This window comes from Pristiophorus japonicus, chromosome 11 (genome assembly GCF_044704955.1).
Source record: "Pristiophorus japonicus isolate sPriJap1 chromosome 11, sPriJap1.hap1, whole genome shotgun sequence".
Classification (NCBI taxonomy): Eukaryota; Metazoa; Chordata; class Chondrichthyes; family Pristiophoridae; genus Pristiophorus; species Pristiophorus japonicus.
Window position 1 is genome coordinate 61,091,717 of NC_091987.1, and position 22,374 is coordinate 61,114,090.

General features: G+C 46.8%; 1 protein-coding gene across 1 annotated transcript in view; it reads right to left on the bottom strand.

Annotated features, from left to right (window-relative positions):
• The window catches only part of caska (calcium/calmodulin-dependent serine protein kinase a), a 600,725-nt gene that overhangs the window by 403,231 nt on the left and 175,120 nt on the right, over window positions 1-22,374 (bottom strand). Inside the window, exon 3 of the mRNA XM_070892703.1 lies at window positions 11,565-11,670. Coding sequence (XP_070748804.1) covers window positions 11,565-11,670 — 106 coding nt within the window. The remainder of the gene's footprint in view (window positions 1-11,564; window positions 11,671-22,374) is intronic.

A 22,374-nucleotide genomic window follows, 5' to 3' on the forward strand; every position in this document is an offset into this window, starting at 1 on the left:
GCAGTTGCCGTGTCCATTCAGTTTTATTCTTATTGTTTCTTCGCGAGTTGTTACAACTGAGTGGCTCGGCATTTAAGAGTCAACCACATTGCTGTGGGTCTGTTTAGATATAATCCAGACCAGGTAAGGACGGACGATTTCCTTCCCTAAAGGACATAAGTGAACCAGGTGGGTTTTATGACAATCCGGTACTTTCACGGTCACTAGCTTTTTTCCCCAATTTATTTAATTAACTGAATTTAAATTCCAATTGCAGAAATGGTATTGTAATACTAAGTTTATTTATTTTCTTGCAAATTTGCCATTAAGTGTACGAATCAAAGTCCCTCCAACTGAACATCGGGAAGATTAAAGCAATCATTTTCAGCCCCTCCATCTCAAACTCTGCTCCCTTGCCACTAATTTCAACCTCTCTCCAGCCACTTGGTTAGGCCAAAACAGGTTGTGCACAATCTTGACATCCTGATTGAACCTTTGTTTGTGCTCAATCCTCACACCCTATGCTACGCTCAACTCCTTACATTCATTTTTGCAACACTGGCCACAGGTGATCTTATACTGAAATTTGGCTAAAACATTTATCAGAGAATCATACAGCACAGAAGGAGGCCATTCGGCCCATCATGTCTGTGCCGGCTCTTTGAAAGAGCTGTTCAATTTGTCCAACACCCCTGCACTTTCCCCATTGCATTAAAAGTATCTCATTAAGTATATATCAAATTCCCTTTTGAAAGTTATTATTGAATCTGCTTCTTTTCAAGTAGTGCATTCCAGATCATAGCTAGCTGCTTAAAACAAATTGTCATTTCCCCGCTGGATTTTTTGCACATTATCGAATATCTGTGTCTTCTGGTTACCAAATCTCCGGTCAGTGAAACAGTTTATCCCTATCTGCTATATCAAAACAATGCATAATTTTGAACACCTCTACTAAATCTCCCCTTTTATTTCACTGATCTAAAACAGCTTCTCTAGTCTTTCCACATTACTGAAGTTCCTAATCTCTGATACTATTCTGGTAAATCTTCTATGCACCCTCTTCCAAGACCATGACATCCTTCCTAAAGTGTGGTGCCCAGAATTGGACAGACAGAATACTATAGCTGAAGCCTAACTAGTGATTTATATGGATGCCATATGCTTTTTTAAATAGACTTATTAACTTGTCTTGCCACCTTCAAAGATGTGTGTTTGTAAATCCCTATTTCTCTCTGTTCCTCCATCCCCTTTAAAATTGTACCTTTTAATTTATATTACCGCTTCTCATTTTTCCTTCCAAAAGGCATCACTTCACACTTCTCTGCATTAAATTTCATCTGCCATTTGTCTGCCCATTGCACCAGTCTATGTCCTCCTGAAGTCTATTATCCTCCTAACTGCTTACTACATTTCCAAGCTTTGTGTCAATTGCAAACTTTGAAATGATGTCCCTTATACCCAAGTCCAGGGCATTGATACATATCAAAAAGAGCAATGGTCCTAATACCGACCCCAGGGGGACTCCACTGCATACTTCCCTCCAGTTTCAAAAACAACCGCTTAGCACTACTCTGTTGTGTGACACCTTATTGAATGCCTTCTGAAAATCCAAATATACCACATCCACTGGCTCTCCCTCATCTATTCTGCTAGTTACAACCTCAAAAAACTCTAACAGATTTGTCAAACATGATTCCCCTTTCATAAATCCGTGTTGACTCTGCCGAATCCTATTATTATTATTTTCTAAGTGCCCTATTACCACGCCCTTAATATTAGGTTCTAGCATTTACCCTGCTCCTGATGTCAGGCTAACCAGTCTGTAGTTCCCGGTTTTCAATCTCCCTCATTATTAAATAGCAATTTAATTAAATAATAATTTCATAGAGGTTCAGTTGTTGAGCATATACAAGACAGAGATCACTAAATTTTTGGATATTAATAGAACCAAGGGATATGGGGGTAGTGAAGGAAAGTGGAGTTACATGGAAAGATACATAGAAAATAGGTGCAGGAGTAGGCCATTCGGTCCTTCGAACCTGCACCACCATTCAATGAGTTCATGGCTGAACATACAACTTCAGTACCCCTTTCCTGCTTTCTCGCCATACCCCTTGATCCCCCTAGTAGTAAGGACTACATCTAACTCCTTTTAGAATATATTTGGTGAATTGGCCTCAACAACTTTCTGTGGTAGAGAATTCCACAGGTTCACCACTCTCTGGGTGAAGAAGTTTCTCCTCATCTCAGTCCTAAATGGCTTATCCTTTATCCTTAGACTGTGACCCCTGGTTCTGGACTTCCCCAACATTGGGAACATTCTTCCTGCATCCAACCTATCTAAACCCGTCAGAATTTTAAACGTTTCTATGAGATTCCCTCGCATTCTTCTGAACTCCAGTGAATACAAGCCCAGTTGATCCAGTCTTTCTTGATATGTCAATCCCGCCATCCCGGGAATCAGTCTGGTGTACCTTCACTGCACTCCCTCAATAGCAAGAATGTCCTTCAAGTTAGGAGACCAAAACTGTACAAAATACTCCAGGTGTGGCCTCACCAAGGCCCTGTACAACTGTAGTAACACCTCCCTGCCCCTGTACTCAAATCCCCTCGCTATGAAGGCCAACATGCCATTTGCTTTCTTAAACGCCTGCTGTACCTGCATGCCAACCTTCAATGACTGATGTACCATGCCACCCAGGTCTCGTTGTACCTCCCCTTTTCCTAATATGTCACCACTCAGATAATAGTCTGTCTCTCTGTTTTTACCACCAAAGTGGATAACCTCACATTTATCCACATTATACTTCATCTGCCATGCATTTGCCCACTCACCTAACCTATCCAAGTCGCTCTGCAGCCTCATAGCATCCTCCTTGCAGCTCACACTGCCACCCAACTTAGTGTCATCCACAAATTTGGAGATACTACATTTAATCCCCTCGTCTAAATCATTAATGTACAATGTAAACAGCTGGGGCCCCCAGCACAGAAGCTTGCGTACCCCACTAGTCACTGCCTGCCATTCTGAAAAGTACCCATTTACTCCTACTCTTTGCTTCCTGTCTGCCAACCAGTTCTCAATCCATGTCAGCACACTACCCCAATCCCATGCGCTTTAACTTTGCACATTAATCTCTTGTGTGGGACCTTGTCGAAAGCCTTCTGAAAGTCCAAATACACCACATCAACTGGTTCTCCCTTGTCCACTTTACTGGAAACATCCTCAAAAAATTCCAGTTGAGGCAGATGATCAGCCATGATCGTATTGAATGGTGGAGCAGGCTCGAAGGGCCGAATGGCCTACTCCTGCTCCTATTTCTTAAGTTCTTATGTTCTTTCTGCTTTCTGTCTCTTAGTCAATTTCTGTGTTACCACTGCCCCTTGAATCCCATGGATTTCAATCTTGCTAACAAGTCTATAATGTGGCACTTGAGCAAACACCTTCTGAAAGTCTATTTACACAACAACAACAACTTGTATTTATATAGCGCTTTTAACGTAGTGAAACATCCCAAGGCACTTCACAGGAATATTATGAGATAAAAATTTGACACCGAGCCACATAAGTAGAAATTAGCGCAGCTGACCAAAAGCTTGGTCAAAGAGGTATGTTTTAAGGAGCGTCTTGAAGGAGGAAAGAGACGTAGAGAGGCGGAGAGGTTTAGGCAGGGAGTTCCAGAGCTTGCGGCCTAGGCAACAGAAAGCTCGGCCACCAGTGTTTGAGCGGTTCTAATCAGGGGTGCTCAAGAGGGTTGAATTAGAATAGCGCAGACATCTCTGGGGATTGTGGGGCTGGAGGAGATTGCAGAAATAGGGAGGGGCGGGGTCATGGAGGGATTTGCAAATAAGGATGAGAATTTTGAAATCAAAGTGTTGCTTAACCGGGGAGCCAATGTAGGTCAGCGACCACAGGGGTAATGAGTTTTGGATCACCTCTAGTTTACATAGTGTAGAATGTGGGAGGCCAGCCAGGAGAACTTTGGAATAGTCAAGTCTAGAGGTATCAAAGGCATGGATGAGGGCTTCAGCAGCAGTTGAGCTGAGGCAAGGGCAGAGACGGGCGATGTTAGAGGTGAAAATAGGAGATCTTAGTTATGCTGTGGATATTGGTCGACAGGTTAAATATGGAACCAAGCTTGCGAACAGTCTGGTTCAGCCTCAGACAGAAGTTGGGAAGAGGGATGGAGTCAGTGGCTAGGGAATGTAGTTTGTGGCAGAGACCGAAAACAATGGCTTTGTCTTCCCAATATTCAATTGGAGAACATTTCTGTTCATCCAGAACTGGATGTCGGCCAAGCAGTCTGACAATTTAGAGACCGTGAAGGGGTCGAGAGAAGTGGGAGTGAGGTAGAGCTTGGTGTCATCAGCGTACATGTGGAAAGTGACTGTTTTTGGATGATGTTGCCAAGGGACAACATATAGATGAGAAATAGGAGGGGCCAAGGATAGATCCTTGGGGGACACCAGAGGTAACGATGCGGGGGCAGGAAGAGAAGCCTTTGCAGGTGATTCTCTGGCTATGATTAGATAGATAAGAATGGAAGTGCAGTCCCACTCAGCTGGATAGGTGTTGGAGAAGGATAGAGTGGTCAACCGTGTCAAAGGTTGCAGACAAGTCAAGAAGGATGAGGAGGAATAGTTTGCCTTTGTCACAATCACAAAGGATGTCATTTGTGATTTTGATGAGAACTGTTTCGGTACTGTGGCAGGCGTGGAAACCGGATTGGAGGGATTCAAACATGGTATTCCGGGAAGGATGGGCACGGATTTGGGAGACGACAACACGCTGAAGGACTTGAGAGGAAAGGGAGGTTGGAGATAGGGCGGTAGTTTGCAAGGATGGAGGGATTAAGAGTTGGTTTTTGTGCGAGGGATAATGATGCCAGATTTGAGGGAGAGGGCAACAGTACTTGAGGAGAGCGAACCGTTAACAATGTCAGCTAACATGGGAGCCAGAAAAGGAAGTTGGGTGATCAGCAGTTTGGTGAGAATAGGGTCAAGGGAGCAGGAAGTGGGTCTCATGGACAGGATGAGCTCAGAAAGGTCATGCGGGAAGATCGGAGAGAAACTGGAGAAAGATGTGAGGTCAGGGCTAGGGCAGGGGGCTTCCTTAGAGGAAGTTTGGTCCCGGTGGGCTAGGGGAAGGAAGGGAAGAGGCAGAGGCGGCCGAACGGATTGTCTCAATCTTGGAGACAAAAATGTCCATGAGCTCCTCACACTTATTGTCGGAGGTGAGGGTGGAGACTAGGGAGAGGGGTTTAAAAAGATGGTTAGCAGTGGAGAATAGAAGCTGGGCTTAACCCCATCTTTACATTCCAATATTAACTGCACTACCTTCATCAACTGTCTCCATTATTTAATTGAAGCGCTCAATCAAAGTTTGTCAGACACGATTTGCCTTTAACAAATCCACATTGGCTGTCATTTATTAAAATGTTTTTCCAAGTGACAATTAATTTGTTTTCTGTCGGTCAGCAGCACAATTTAAGCTGATTAAAGTCCAGCATAATTCCTGGACATACTTGGAAGTCTCTGCTACCATTAACTCTTGCCAACTTGTATCTGTGTCCTCAGAGGATAGGTAAATGAGGCATGTCTCTATGAAAGGAGGGGTAAATAGAATCCATAAGGTGAATAGAATCTCTGTGTAAATTTCTGAGGAAAATTTTTTGGAGACTCGTAAGCATTGTGATGGGTTTTCATGCTTGTCAGATATGCCGAGAGAAAAAAAAAGAGTAAAGAAAACCTGTGCTTTTGAAGCATTAGAATCCAGTCTGATGCAGGAAAGTGATATCTGAACATCAGACTTTGACTAAATATGGTTTTATTAACATAACTGCAGTTCACTCATGAACTGTTGAATATTGAATAAGCGAGAAGGCCAGATCAGTCGGATTATCCTTTGCCACTGTGATTGTATTTGTGATTTTTTTTAATGGAAAAGGCAGGGGAATGAAAAGGAAGAAAAGAAAGAACAGGAGAGCTTCCATGGAAATGCACTGGGTATTTTTCCTCCTTTATTAAGTTTCACATCTGTGTGGTAGAGAGGAGGGGGCTGGGATGTGTCCTCATGCAGGTGTTTCACATCAGATCAAGCAAACATGAGAAATAGCAGCATTTGGAGAAACAACCCTCGAGTCGAACCTCCATCTTCTTGGATATTTAATGCTGAAGGCCTACATAATGAGGAAAAAGTACAGACACTATCCTGGGTACTTGATGACAAAGAGCAGCTGGTGACATTGCCAGTAGATGCTTCAACAGCAAACTTGGATACCACATCAATGTCAGAACTATATGGCTCCATAATGAAGGTAGGCAATTATCGAGAATAATATAGGGGAGGATTGGTGTGCCAAACTATGGCTGGGGGTGGGGGCAGGGGGGGTAAAAGAGAGGGGCAGATGCCAAATGTCTACGACCCGTAATGACGATAGTGTAGGAACACACGTTTTATGCCAGAACAACGACTTGGCCTTAAGGCACATGACAAATAGGCTTGGTGGTGCATTAGACGTGAGTCGCTTATTGTAACACATGACTACTACACTATAGACATAAACAACAGATACAGAATTGAACTCTAGAATCTGAAATGGCACTAAGCTGAAAATTACTTGATTGAAACTATATTATGGCTCCAGGTTTAATCTATTTCAGAATTAAGTTGTCATTCGGAGGATTATCAGGAATCACCTATCTGTAAAAACTTAAATTTTAGATTCACATTTAAAAAAAAGGTAGAAACAGATTATTTCCAGTGATAAAGGTTAAATGTAAGAGATGGAGGATTTAAAAACAAATGTAAGAGGGTTGTGAGGCTGTTGAATGCACTAGTGGAATTAGTGATTGAAGCAGAGACCATATCAACATTTAAGAATAGGTTGGATAGATGGTTGAAGGAAAAGAAAATAAATGGATACAGGAAGTGAGAGTACATGGGATGATAAACACCAAGACGGACTGGTTGAGTCGAACAGCCGGTTTTCAATGTTGTAATTTCTGTTTAACTCTATTCTTCCTTCTTTATATTTAGTTTACAATATTTCAGTTGAACATTTATTAACCATAAACTAACAAGATTAGTTCTGAACAGCTATTAACCACACATCTATGATAAGAACATAAGAAATATAAGAAACAGGAGCAGAAGTAGGCCATCTGACTCCTCGAGCCTGCTCCGCCATTCAATAAGATCATGGCTGATCTGATCTTGGCCTCAACTCCACTTCCCCACCCTCTCCCCATAACTCTTGACTCCATTAAAGCTCAAAAATCCATCTATCTCCACCTTAAATATATTAAGGTGGAGATAGATGGACCCAGCCTCCACAGTTCTCTGGAGTAGAGAATTCCAAAGACACACGACCTGCAGAGAAGAAATTACTCATTTCCGTTTTAAATGGGCGACCCCTTATTCTGACACTATGCCCCCTAGCTCTAGATTCTGCCCCACCTCCCCCCCACCCCCGATGGGATGTATCTACCCTGTCAAGCCCCCTCAGAATCTTAAGACACTTCAATAAGATCACCTCTCAGTCTTCTAAACTCCAATGAGTATAGGCCCAACCTGCTCAACCTTTCTTCACATGACAACCCCTTCATCTCAGGAAAGAATGAACATCTATTAACCATAAACTAACACGATTTAATTACCCTGGTAGAGTTATCCTGTTGGGCTAAGCGAATATATAAAACACAAGGAGACAAAAGGATACATTTTAAGAAAAGAACACAAAACATTCACCTTGTGCAACTTGCCATACTCAAGTGACATTAATGACAGTTTTAGAATGTCTGACATATAATATTGCCATCCTACTCCATTATCACTTTCTCTCTCAACTGATTTTAAGTCAGTAAATTCCTCAAATGAGCTTGACCACATATCTGCAGCATAACTAAGACCGTCTATTTCCACCTCTGTAACATCACTCGTCTCCGCCCTCATCTGCTACTGAAACCCTCATCCATGCCTTTGTTACCTCTAGATTCGATTATCCTAACGCACTCCTGGCTGGCCTCCCACATTCTACCCGACTTAAACATGAGGTGATCCAATACTCAGTTGCACGTGTCCTAGCTCGCACCAAGTCCCGCTCACCCATCAGCCCTGTGCTCACTGACCTACATTGGCTCCCAGTTAAGCGACGCCTTGATTTCAAAATTCTCATCCTTGTTTGCAAATCCCTCCTTGGCCTCGCCCCTCCCCATCTCTGTAATCACCTTTAGCCCCACAATGCGCGCCCCCCCCCCCCCCCCCCCACCCCCGCCACCCAGAGATATCTGCACTCCTCTAATTCTGTCCTCTTGAGCATCCCTGATTATAATCGCTCAACCATTGGTGGCAGTGTCTTCTGTTACCGAGGCCCTAAGCTCTGGAATTCCCTGCCTAAACCTCTCTTCCCTCCTTTAAGACGCTCTTTGACCAAGCTTTTGGTCAACTGCCCTAATTTCTCCTTGTATGGTTGGGGTCAATTTTTTTTTTGTTTCATAATACTCCTAGAAGCGCCATGGGACATTTTACTACGTTAAAGCTGCAAATAAATACAAGTTGTTGTTGGTGTCATGTCGTATGCAAGTACACTAGGTACTGAGCCTGTCCAAGTGCACTCATCTAAATTAAAGGCCATCTGCAGAGAGATTGGTCTATTCCCCCAGCACATTTAGATCCGCCTATAGAAATTCCTTTTCCTGCATTGTCCTGACACTCTCACAAATTTTAGTGTTATCTGCAAACAACTATCCTACATCCAAATAATTTATGAAAATAATAACAAGCAACAGTGCCAAGACCAAATCCTGCAGGACACCACTAGCAACCAGCCTCCAAGAAAATCTTTAGCCATTAGCCACCACATTCTGTTTACATGAATGTAGCTAATTCCTAATCCATTGTAACAGTTCCCCACCGATACCTCTTATATAGTAATTATGGGGTCAAGTTTCGGCCCGAGTTGCTCCTATTTTTTTGGAGCAACTGGTTTAGAATGGAGTATCTTAGAAATTGCAATTCTCGGCATTTAGTTTGCTCCAGTTCTAGTCAGTTAGAACAGTTTCATTTTGGAACAGATTTTTTTTTTCCAAAAGGGGGCGTGTCTGGCCACTTACGCCTGTTTTGAAAGTATAGGCAGTGAAAACTTAATCTAAACTAACTTAGAATGGAGCAAGTGTAGATTTTTGTACGCTCAGATAAACCTTGCCTACACTTTACAAATCAGGCGTAGGGAACAAGGGGGGGGGGGAGGGAAGGGAAGTAATAAATTCTACAAGCATTCAACAGTCTTACTTATACAAATAAAGAGCCACCCTGACTAAAAAATTATAAACAAAGCAAAGACAAAATATTGAATATTCCTACCTGTGTGAAGCAGCAGCAGCCTTCAAGCTGCGGTGCTTCAAGCAGGCCTTCCATGTAGGAGACAGGGACAACGTCAGTGACTTGACGGCAGCCCAACAACAATGGCAGCAAGCAGCCTTCAAGCTGCAGTGCTTCAAGCAGGCCTTCCTTCCAAGTAGGAGACAGGTGTGGCGTCAGTGGCTCGACGGCAGCCGAAGACACAGCAAGCAGCCTTCGAGCTGCGAGGGTAACTGAGGCCATTCGGCCACGGGATAGGGGCGTCGGTGACCGAAGACACAGCAAGCAGCCTTCGAGCTGAGAGGGTAACTGAGGCCATTCGGCCACGGGATAGGGGCGTCGGTGACCGAAGACACAGCAAGCAGCCTTCGAGCTGCGAGGGTACCTGAGGCCATTCGGCCACGGGATAGGAGCGTCGGCAGTGGCTGACGGCAGCCGAAGACACAGCAAGCAGCCGTCCCTTTAAAAATGGCCGAGTGCCAATGTTTCTGGGCTACTGCGCGTGCGCTCCAACGCGCACATGCAGGGTTGCCGGCACGACGTTGCCTCATTTAACTTAGCCCCGCCCCCTCCACTTGCAGAATCGGCGCGACTCTGTGGCTCCGCCCCCGCTGCTATGTGCACGCCTCGCCGAGCTCCGAGGGACCAGCAAGCAGCCGGAGAATTAAGAGCGTGTCCGGGTCGGGGCTGCGCCATTCTAGGCACGGCCCGAAACTTGACCCCCTATTGTGGAGTACCTTATGAAAGACTTTTTGGAAGTCCAAATTCACAAACGGGATGCCCTCGTCTACTAACCGTATAGCTTCCTCAAAAAATTCTATTGATTATTTAGACGCAATTTCATTTTCCAGAAGCCCTGTTGAGTGTCACTGATGATATCCTACCTATCTAGGTGATCATAGAGAGTATCGCTTACAATCCCTTCAAGCATCTTACCCATAATTGACGTCAGGGCTTTGGGCTTGTAGGTCCCTGGATCTAATATGTCATCCTTTTTGAAAATCAGCACCACATGAGCATCATTCCAATCCAAGGAAACAGTCCCAGACTCCAGTAAGCTGTTAAAGATAAGGGCAAGGGGCTTGCAAATCACATGTTCCAGCTCTTTAATTACACTCAGGTGAACGTTATCCGGAACCGTAGCCTGATCTACTATAAAGTTCTTCACTGGGGCTGGATTTTTGGGTCGTTTGTGACTCAGTTTTCGCCGCGTTTTGACCCTCCACAAAACGGGGCGATCAGCTGTTTTTCGACCAGTCGCGATCCTCGGCTCGGTTATAGCAGCTGCGCTTAGAAGCACCACCGGGGAGAGCTGCGCAGGTGTGCAACAGCTCACATTGCGACACCGCTGAGTTTCAACAAACACCCGACCCATACACCGCAAAACGCGCCCTGCGATGACCGCCAGGGAAAACGCAGCCCTGCTGGTGCCGGTAAGTTGGAAAAACAGCAGACATGGTAAGTTAAAGTTTTTATTTTATCTTTTTGCAGTGATGCGTGTGGTAAGGGTGTTGGCAATGTTTTCTGAATGTTTTTTTTCCCTCCCAAGGCCTCTCTCGGAGCGCTCCTGGTCCCGCACTAATGTTGGTGAGGATCCCGTTTTTGAGCCACGAAAATAGTTCAACACTTCCCTATGCGCTGCGCCCCTGGCACAGAGCATAAATGACGAAAGTTGAGCAATTAATCGCCAACGTTAATTGGGTGGTAAATTTCCAGCACCGCCTCCATTTTCGCCGCGAAATCGGCAAAGCCAAAAATCCAGCCCCTTATGTCTGAAAAACAGCTCAAAGTACGTCACGTATAATGAACCTGTGACTGCTGCTCTGTAAATATAAATGGCAGCCATTTTGTACATTGCAAAATCCCACAAAAAGCATGGAGGCAAAAGACATGCTAATATGTTTATTTTTCTGTGATCTTGATTGAGGGAGGAACATTAGCAAGAGACTGGAAGAATTCCCTGTTCTTTTTTCAGTAATGCCAAGGGATTAACAACATCCATTTGGGCCATCAAAACAGGCAGGCTGGCCTGAGGTTTACTGTCTCATTGAAAAACAGAACTTCTAGCAAAAACACAACTCCTCAGTTTGGTTTGTTTTACAAGATTATGTGCTTAAGTCTAGAGTGGGTCCTAAACCCACAATCCTTAAAGTGCTACCAACTAAGCTAAGCTGACATTTGAACATACAAAAATAGGAGAGAAAACACAAATCAGTCCACTTACAATTCAAAGACCATATAAAGCATTCCATCCGAGCTGTATGTTTCCAGTAGTTCGACAATGTGTGGATGTTTCAGCATATGACAGATACTGGCTTCCCTCTTCAAATCTGAGGAAAGAAAAATATAATTGCAGTTACCAATTTACAATATTCATGATTAATTTACGCTATTATGACTGAAAAATAGAACTATAGTTTAGGAATATTTGGAGATTGCTGGTACGTACATGTCTATAAATTGCAACTGTTGCCACAAAAAAAAGACAGGGTGCCTGTGTACATGTGGCAATCAAATGGGTTATGTACAGCTTTCAATTAAAATTGAGAAAACACCAACCAGAGATGCACATCCAAGAACAAGGTCTGCCATTGATGACAGTGCTATTAGAATCGTACAAACCAGCATCCATCCCCAAGTAAAGACGACAATAGAGCTGATGATGAATCTTTGCAAGACAGTGTTCAGGCCACAGTTGGAATAATGTGTTAAGTTTTAGATAGCTCTTTATAGAAAGGATATCGATGCCATGGGAAAAGTACAATGTTTATTCACTTAGGATAATATTAGCGATGGGAGAATATAGGCCTAGCAATTCAATCATACAGTGCCCGCTTTTCAGATGCTAAACAGCATCCAAAGGCTCCAATTTGGTGGGTAGGAAGTGTACAATCATTACGATCCGAAAGTGCGCCATGTGCTATTATTGGTACAGGCGAAAAAATAGCAGTCCAGGACCCGTGCCTGAAACAGATGATAGGTTCTTTACATACAATAATAAGGGGCCTAATGCTAGTTTGAAGACCCCTCTGCAATACTGTGTTACCCTGAGGCAGCTGGCCATGGTTGCATTCAGGAAAACGTAGTCTACATGCAGCCCAACAGGCGATTCTTAAACTTCTCAAGTTTCTCATCATAATCACAATCTGTGAATTTGCACTGCACCTTTCAAATACTTTTATATCCTTTATATAATGGGATGTTCAAAACTGCAAAGAATAATCCAACTCTGTCCTAAGTAAGATCTTGTACAAGTTCAACATCATCACCTTGTTTTTGCATTCTGTGTCTGCACATACAAAATTAAAGGTTCCATTTGCCTTTTATTGGCCTTACTGGAGAGTGCTGCCACTTATAATGACCCATGTGTCTACACACCTCTACACCATTTGAAATGTTACCATTCAAGGTATATCTCCGTTCCCTATACTTACTTGCAAAATATATCACTTTGAATGTTCTACATTGAACAGCATCTAGCACCTACCTGCCCAATATATATTCTTCTGTAGCCTTTCCCAGTCCTATATCGAAATGTATCAAATTTGGTGATACTAGTAAATTTTAATTTTGTTTCCCCAAATCCTAAATCATAGAATCACAGAATGAATTTTGAAAGCGTTATTCAAATTAGTCCCACACCACAGCCCTTCCCTCATAGTCCTGCAAATCTTTCCCATTCAACTATTTATCCAATTCTCTTTTGAACATTATTGAATCTGCTTCCACCACCCTTTCAAGGAGTGCATTCCAGATTACAATAACTCGCTGTGTAAAAAATGTTTCCTCATTACGCCTCTGGCTCTTCTGTCAATTATCTTAAATCGATGTCCTCTGGTTACCGACCCTTCTGCCACTGGAAATAGTTTCTCCTTATTTACTCTATAAAAACCCTTCATGATTTTGAAAACCACTATTAAATCTCCTCTTAACCTGCTCTGCTCCAAGGTGAACAACCCCAGCTGTTCTAGTCTCTCTACGTAACTGAAGTTCCGAATCCTTGGTACTATTCTTGTAAATCTCCTCTGCACACACCCCCAAGGCCTTGACATCCTTCCTAAAGTGCGATGCCCAGAAGTGTAAACAATACTCCGCTCAGTGGGGAAGGCAGACACAGGTCTGAGATAGGCCTACAACTATGGAACCCAAGTCAATGAGCTGTACTCTATGCTAATGTGACTTTCCACTGGGTGTGTGAATTCAGGAGCAGCCCTAGTATTTCACATAATTTGAATATAGCATTTAATGTCTAATATACTCCATCTATAAAAATATATCACCCATGGCGAGTCCTCTCCTTACCTGATGTTTATGTCTTCATCATTCTGTTTCCATGTCCTAGTCACATCTCCCACTCTTTTGTCCCTAACATAGGCCGACCATACGTCCGCATTTACCAGGGACAGTCCCCAGATTAGGTACTGTGTCCCTAGGCAAACAATGTCCCCAGAAGAGCTCCCGGTTCAAACAACTCATCCCCGTAGAGAGTCTTGTTTTTTTTAAAAACGCGAATGTACAGAAATCCTGGGGGGGATTCTCAGCCCATTCCGGCCCAGTTTGTACTCAGGAACGGATTCCAGGAGCCGGTTGAACGGAGGAGACGATGGTGGCCCGGCCTTCCCACAATACAGCGTGGCGGAGAAAAGGCCCCATCGATAGCTCAGACCGCACTGCATTCTAGGGATTCAGTCACCTGTTGTAGTGACCGGCCGAAAGGCGGAATGCTTTAAAATGCACGGGAGAAGCTGAAAGCACAGAGAGAGAGATGGTGGGTGAGTGGAATTACTTTACCTCAGAGATCAGAATGGTGCATTGTGTTTATTTTTTAAATGAATAAGGTAAGCTCTAAATTCTCCCACTGGGAAGAGGTTTCTGAAACCTTCCGAGACAGAGGGTGTTTCACACCTTGTGTGGAAAATCTCAGCCTGTTTGGTACAGATTTAAAATTCAGAAATTAAAAGTTCAGATATTCGGAGATGAGCATGTAGATGGTACAGCACTTTTGCCACAACACACGCAAGATTCAAGATTCAGTGTAAAATGAAAATGGCGTATTCCACTAGCAGAAGCAACAAAGTCATCATGCCGGTTTTCTTAAAATGTGTCTTGGCTACTTTGCTGTGCTCCCACACTATGTGCCCCCAGATTCGGTTTAGGAAATCTGGTTACCCTATCCTAACATTTCTCCTTTCCATCCCCTCTCAATTTCTCTTCCCCCTTCATGCACTCTCACTCTCTTCCCTTCAGCTCCAATCTCTCTCTCTTTCTTTCCCCCTCTCCTTCAATCTCTCTCGCGCTTCCCCAATGGCAATGGTGTGAAGACAATGTGACCAGGGGTCAACAAAAGTGGGAAAATGGAAGAGACGAAAAAGGGAGGGGGGGGGGGGGTGGAGAAAGAGAAGGGAGTCAGTTTAGAGGCCATGCAGAGAGGGAAAGGGGTGAGGGGGAAGCGAGTGTCCAGGCCTAGGGAAAAGAAACGGGGAGTTCGGGGGTGGGAATAAGGGTCGGGTTCAAGGCCAAGTCAGGGTAAAGGAAGAGGAGGAAAAATGGGAGAAGTGGAAAGAGAAAGAAGGGGAGTTTTATTTGCCTTGGAATAATGATAAGACATCTTTTTTACATCAGTTACTGCTAAGGGGACGAGGAAGGTGCAATTAAACTATAGAAACATTTCCACCACTTGGGGGCATCACAGGATTATCAAGTGTGATAAACACATTTCTCTAGTATTACAGCAGCTATATTGGAAGATTAACAATTTATTTGTTAATCCAATTACAATTCATGTTTCATCAAATGCTAGTTGCAATTCAGTGAGACACCCAGTAAGTGAAATGGACACGAGCTACTATTAGGTTTTTTTTCCAAAGTGTAAAATTATTTCAATAGCTATTATTACAAGAAGAAATAAACATGACAAAATGCCCTTCAAGTAGAAGAGGTCTTTATTTACCACCTATGTATTGTAAAACAAAGGCCCTTCAATTCCATTCCGCAAATTGCGTCTGTTGATGCTCTGCAGAGCTAAATCTTCCAGGCTTTTGTCGGTCAGCTCATTTAAATAGTGCTTGGAGGATATCCTGAGCAAATGCTATCTAAAACATGAGCAATGTGTCTGGGATTATTTTGAAATTACAATTCAGCAAGTCTAGCTGAAGATTGCAGAAGCACATTGGGGGAGCAGAAAGTAAGTAGGAAAGTGTTTAGATCACTGAGCTCACCGTCAGGTAGCTGCACTGGATGGCACGAAATTTTGCTTAAATTTTCAAGAGTGTTTTCCGCTGGAGTATCTGGTAGCCAAAAAAGGGACAAGAAGGAAATCAAAAAGAGCTCACAATTTCAGTGAGGCTGATCTCCAAACATTTCTAGAGATGACCAAGTAGAAGAGTGACAAACGCAGGGTCGAAATGGAAGGAAGCTATCAAGAAAAGTATCTTGTGCCATGTGGAGAGAGCTACCACTGGCATGGAGTGCCAACCCCCTCTCCATCTTGAACTGCTGCAGTCCATGTGGCGTAGATGCTCCCACAATGCGATTAGGTTACAGGATTTGCAACTTCAGAGAACAGTCAAGCGTCAACCACATTGGTGTGGGACTGGAGTCACATATAGCCCAGATCAGATAAGGTGAACAGGTTTCCTTTCCTAAAGAACATTGGTAAACCAATTAAGTTTTTGTAACAATCAGCTAGTTCACGATCACTTTTACAAATAACAAATTTTTATTTCTAGGATTTTTAAACTGAATTCAAATTCTCTAACTTCCAAGATGGGAATTTGAACTCTCATTCTTCAGATTATTAGTCCAAGCCTTTGGATTACTAGTCCAGTTACCTAATAACAGCACTACCGTACCCCGAGCTAGTGATGAAGCATACTCTTCAAATACAGATCTCTTCATTTAAGGTCTTCATAGGATCTGTGTTGCCTGAATTTTCTTGGGGGTGGGGGGTGGGAAAGAGTAATATCTGGTGGGGTCATCCACCTTAATTCTGCCTCAGTCACATTTTCTCCATTCTTTCTTGCTCTTCCCTTTCCTATTTCCTCCATAATAACTGCATAAGTAATGACAGACCTATTTCCAAGAAGCCCTCACTCACTGTCCATGGCGTATGGGGTCAAAATCTCCCAGTGGTTTCACACTCCCACAGGTAGTCAGAAGCAAATCCAAGGCTGTCTAGACAAATGCCCCAAAAAATCCCAGCTGCAATAATCAACACGCAAATTCTCCACATTCTTCAGGCTGAGCAACTACTCACTTCCATCAGTCTTAGCTTATCCTGGCAAGAGCTACACTTTACATTTTTTATTCTAACTTACTCCAATGTAGTCACTAAAGTTAACTTAAGCAAGAAAATAGTATGAGAAAAATAATGTCGCTAAAGACTGACATATCCCCAGGACCTGATGGTTTCTCCGCCCCCCCGCCAAGGTTTAAAAAGGAAGTAGGTGAGAAAATTAGTGATGCTTTAGCCATAATCTTTCAAAGCTCTCTTGATTCAGGAACTGTCCCTTTAGATTGAAAATTGGATATGTATCTATTATTCAAGAAAAGTACGACAGAAACCAGGAAATAAACATAATAGGAGCAGGAGTAGGCCATTTGGCCTCTCGAGCTTGCTCCGCCATTTAATAAGATCATGGCTGATCTGATCATGGGCTCAGCTCCACTTCCCTGCCCGCTCTCCATGACGCTTGACTCTCTTATCGTTCAAAAATCTGTCCCTCTCCACCTTAAATATATTCAATGATCCAGCATCCACAGCTCTCTGGGGCAGAGAATTCCACAAATTTACGACATTCAGAAGAAATTCCTCTTCATCTCCATTCTAAATGGGTGACCACTTATTCTTAAACTATGCCCACTAGTTCTAGATTCCTCACAAGCGGAAACATCCTCTCTGCATCTACTTTGTCAAGCCCGCTCAGTATCTTATGGTTCAATAAGCTCACCTCTCACTCTTCTAAACTCCAATGAGTATAGGCCAAACTTGCTCAACCTTTCTTCATAAGTCAACCCCTTCATCTCAGGAATCAACCTAGTGAACCTTCTCTGAAATGCCGCCAAAGCAAGAATATCCTTTCTTAAATATGGAAACCAAAACTGTACGCAGTATTCCAGATATGATCTCTCCAATACACCGTATAACCGTAAGAAGACTTCCTTGCTTTAATCCCCTTTGCAATAAAGGCCAAAATTGCACTGGCCTTCCTGATCACTTGCTATCCTTTTGTGTTTCATGCACAAGTACCCCCAGGTCCCGATATACTGCTGCACTTAGCAATTTTTCTCCATTTAAGTAATAACTTGCTCTGATTTTTTTTCTGCATAACTTCACACTCTCCAGCATTATACTCCATCTGCCAAATGTTTGCCAACTCACTTAGCCTGTCTATGTCCCTTTGCAGATTTTGTGTGTCCTCAAGTATACATCCAATTTCCTTCTAAAAGTTGCTATTGAATCTGCTGCCACTACCCTTTCAATTACTGCATTCCAGATCATCATAACCTGATGCGTAAAAAAAAAATGCTCATCTTCGCTTTGGCTCTTCTACCCGTTAGATCCATGTCTTGTGGTTATCAACCACCTTGCCAGAGGAAAGTTTCTCCTAATCTACTCCATCAAAACCCAGCATAATTTTTAACACTAAATCTCCCTATAATCTTCTCTGTTCCAAGGACAGATTCTCCAGTCTCTCCACATAGCAGAAGTCCCTCATCTCTGGTACCATTCTGCTAAATTTCCTCTGCGTCTCTCCAAGGCCTTGACATCCTTCCAGAAGTGTGATGCCCAAAACCGGACACAATACTCCAGCTGAGGCCTCACCAGTGATTTATAATTTGCTTATTTTTGTACTCTTCTTCTTAGGCGGTCCCTCGTATCGAGGATGACTTGCTTCCACCAAAAAGGGACGAGTTCACAGGTGTGCTCTACGCCTCTACTTATAAAGCCAAAGACCCTGAATGCTTTTTAGCAGCCTTATCAACTTGTTCTACCATCTTGAAAGATTTTGTATGTGAACCTAGAGACCTTCCTGTTCATGCACTCCCATGAAAATTGTACCAGTTTATATTGTTTCTTCCCATTCTTCCTTCCAAAATGTCTCACTTGAGACAGCTCTGCATTAAATTTCATCTGCCATGTGTCTACCCATTTCACCAATCTCTATATCCTCCTGAAGTCTGCTAATATCCTCCTCATCGTTTACTACATTTCTAAGTTTTGTGTTATATTGTCCAAAATTCCTGGTTTTGAATTAACTCCATAAATTACCACTTTAAGCCTGATAGTTAGTGGTTGTAGCTCCTTCCATGGGCCCAAGTTTCGGCCTCAGTTGCTCCTGATTTTTTGGAGCAACTGCTGTAGAAATTCAAATTCTCGGCATTTAGTTTGCTCCAGTTCTAGTCAGTTAGAACAGTTTCACTTTGGAACAGAATTTTTTTTTCAAAAGGGGGCATGTCCGGCCACTTACGCCTGTTTTCAAAGTTTCGGCAGTGAAAATTTACTCCAAACTAACTTAGAATGGAGTAAGTGAAAATTTTTGTACGCTGGAAAAAAACCTTGTCTACACTTTAGAAAATCAGGCGTAGGTTACAAATCAGGCATAGGGAATGGGGGGGGGGGGGGGTTTAAAGGGAAGTTTACAAACATTAAACACTTCAGTTTTACAAATAAAGAGCCATCATCAATAATAAATGATAAAAACATCAATAAAATCAATCAAAAAAAATAAGAAATAATTTTTTAAAAAATCAATAAAACATTTTCTACTTACCGACTGCAGCACCGGGAGCCCTCCAACAGCGTGCTGGGATGCCCCCCCCAGAGTGTCTCTGTCAGTGTCTCTATCTCTCTGTCTGTCTGTCTCTCACTCTGTGTTTCTGACAGCGAGGGGAGGGGGAGGAGGTGGGGGGGGGGGAGGGAGGCAGAGGGGGAGGGAGGGAAGGGGGAGAAGTGGGAGGGGGTTGGATGGGGAGGGGGGGGAGAAGGGGAAGGGGGGGAGAGAGAAGGGGAAGGGGGGGAGAAGGGGGGGGAGAGAGAAGGGAAAGGGGGGGAGAGAAGGGGAAGGGGGAGAAGGGGGGGAGAGAGAAGGGGAAGGGAAAGAGAGAAGGGGAAGAGGTGAGAAGGGGAAGAGGTGAAGGGGGGGGAGAAGGTGAAGGGGGGGGAGAAGGTGAAGGGGGGGGAGAAGGTGAAGGGGGGGGAGAAGGTGAAGGGGGGGGAGAAGGTGAAGGGGGGGGAGAAGGTGAAGGGGGGGGAGAAGGTGAAGGGGGGGAGAAGGTGAAGGGGGGGGAGAAGGTGAAGGGGGGGGAGAAGGTGAAGGGGGGGGAGAAGGTGAAGGGGGGGGAGAAGGTGAAGGGGGGGGAGAAGGTGAAGGGGGGGGAGAAGGTGAAGGGGGGGGAGAAGGTGAAGGGGGGGGAGAAGGTGAAGGGGGGGGGGAGAAGGTGAAGGGGGGGGAGAAGGTGAAGGGGGGGGGGAGAAGGTGAAGGGGGGGAGAAGGTGAAGGGGGGGGGGAGAAGGTGAAGGGGGGGGAGAAGGTGAAGGGGGGGGAGAAGGTGAAGGGGGGGAGAAGGTGAAGGGGGGGGGAGAAGGTGAAGGGGGGGGAGAAGGTGAAGGGGGGGGGAGAAGGTGAAGGGGGGGGGGGGAAGGTGAAGGGGGGGGGGGAGAAGGTGAAGGGGGGGGGAGAAGGTGAAGGGGGGGGGGAGAAGGTGAAGGGGGGGGGAGAAGGGGAAGGGGGGGAGAAGGGGAAGGGGGGGAGAAGGGCAAGGGGGGGAGAAGGGCAAGGGGGGGAGAAGGGCAAGGGGGGGAGAAGGGCAAGGGGGGGAGAAGGGCAAGGGGGGGAGAAGGGCAAGGGGGGGAGAAGGGCAAGGGGGGGAGAAGGGCAAGGGGGGGAGAAGGGCAAGGGGGGGAGAAGGGCAAGGGGGGGAGAAGGGCAAGGGGGGGGAGAAGGGCAAGGGGGGGGAGAAGGGCAAGGGGGGGGAGAAGGGCAAGGGGGGGGAGAAGGGCAAGGGGGGGGGAGAAGGGCAAGGGGGGGGAGAAGGGCAAGGGGGGGAGAAGGGCAAGGGGGGGGGGGGGGAGAAGGGCAAGGGGGGGGGGGGAGAAGGGCAAGGGGGGGGGGGAGAAGGGCAAGGGGGGGGGGGAGAAGGGCAAGGGGGGGGGGAGAAGGGCAAGGGGGGGGGGAGAAGGGCAAGGGGGGGGGGAGAAGGGCAAGGGGGGGGGGAGAAGGGCAAGGGGGGGGGGAGAAGGGCAAGGGGGGGGGAGAAGGGCAAGGGGGGGGGAGAAGGGCAAGGGGGGGGGAGAAGGGCAAGGGGGGGGGAGAAGGGCAAGGGGGGGGGGAGAAGGGCAAGGGGGGGGGAGAAGGGCAAGGGGGGGGGAGAAGGGCAAGGGGGGGGGAGAAGGGCAAGGGGGGGGGAGAAGGGCAAGGGGGGGGAGAAGGGCAAGGGGGGGGAGAAGGGCAAGGGGGGGGAGAAGGGCAAGGGGGGGGGAGAAGGGCAAGGGGGGGGGAGAAGGGCAAGGGGGGGGGAGAAGGGCAAGGGGGGGGAGAAGGGCAAGGGGGGGGAGAAGGGCAAGGGGGGGAGAAGGGCAAGGGGGGAGAAGGGCAAGGGGGGGAGAAGGGCAAGGGGGGGAGAAGGGCAAGGGGGGGAGAAGGGCAAGGGGGGGGGAGAAGGGCAAGGGGGGGGGAGAAGGGCAAGGGGGGGGGAGAAGGGCAAGGGGGGGGAGAAGGGCAAGGGGGGGGGAGAAGGGCAAGGGGGGGGGAGAAGGGCAAGGGGGGGGGAGAAGGGCAAGGGGGGGGGAGAAGGGCAAGGGGGGGGGGAGAAGGGCAAGGGGGGGGGAGAAGGGCAAGGGGGGGGGAGAAGGGCAAGGGGGGGGAGAAGGGCAAGGGGGGGGAGAAGGGCAAGGGGGGGGGAGAAGGGCAAGGGGGGGGGAGAAGGGCAAGGGGGGGGGAGAAGGGCAAGGGGGGGGGAGAAGGGCAAGGGGGAAGGAGAAGGGGGAAAGGAGAAGGGGGGTGAAGGAGAAGGGGGGAGGAGAAGGGGGGGAGGAAGGAGAGGGGGGGGGAAGGAGAGGGGGGGGAAGGAGAGGGGGGAGAAAGGAGAAGGGGGGGAAAGGAGAAGGGGGGGGAAAGGAGAAGGGGGGAAGGGGAAGGGGGGGAAGGGGAAGGGGGGGAAGGGGAAAGGGGGGGAAAGGGGGGGAAAGGGGGGGAAAGGAGAAGGGGGGGAAGGAGAAGGGGGGGGAAGGAGAAGGGGGGGGAAGGAGAAGGGGGGGGAAGGGGAAGGGGGGAAAGGAGAAGGGGGGAAAGGAGAAGGGGGGAAAGGAGAAGGGGGGGAAAGGAGAAGGGGGGGAAGGAGGAGAAGAGAAGGGGAGGGGGAAAGGAGAAGGGGTGGAAAGGAGAAGGGGTGGGAAAGGAGATGGGGGGGAAGGAAAAGGGGGGGAAGGAAAAGGGGGGGGAAAGGAAAAGGGGGGGGGAAAGGAAAAGGGGGGGAAGGAAAAGGGGGGGGGAAGGAAAAGGGGGGGGAAGGAAAAGGGGGGGGAAGGAAAAGGGGGGGGGAAGGAAAAGGGGGGGGGAGGGAAAAGGGGGGGAAGGAAAAGGGGGGGGCAGCTGAACTGGGGGGGGGGGGGGGCGGAGGCTTAACAGGCCGGGCCCAAGACTTCGGGCAGGGCCTGTCCCCAGCACCAGATTTACAGGTAGGTGGCGTTGGGTCGGGTCGGGGTCGGGAGCCGCGGGTCGGAGCAGGTCTGGGGGGGGGGGGGGGGGGAAGGTCGGGAGCACGGGTCGGGGGGGGGGGGGGGGGGGGGGAGTCGAGTCAGGTCGGGAGGAAGCAGGAGCTGGCCGTGGGGGGAGCCTTATTCACGCAGCCCCAGTGAGGCCATTCGGCCAGGGCTAGGGGCAGCGTGCTTCGGGCCCCTCCCACACAGTTTTGAGCGCCTGGAGCTACTGCACATGCGCGCTACAGTGGGCGCGCATGTGAAGAGGTCCCAGCACTGTTTTCAGCGTAGGGACTGGCCCCGCCCCCTACAGCTTGTGCTGCGCCGCGCCCGG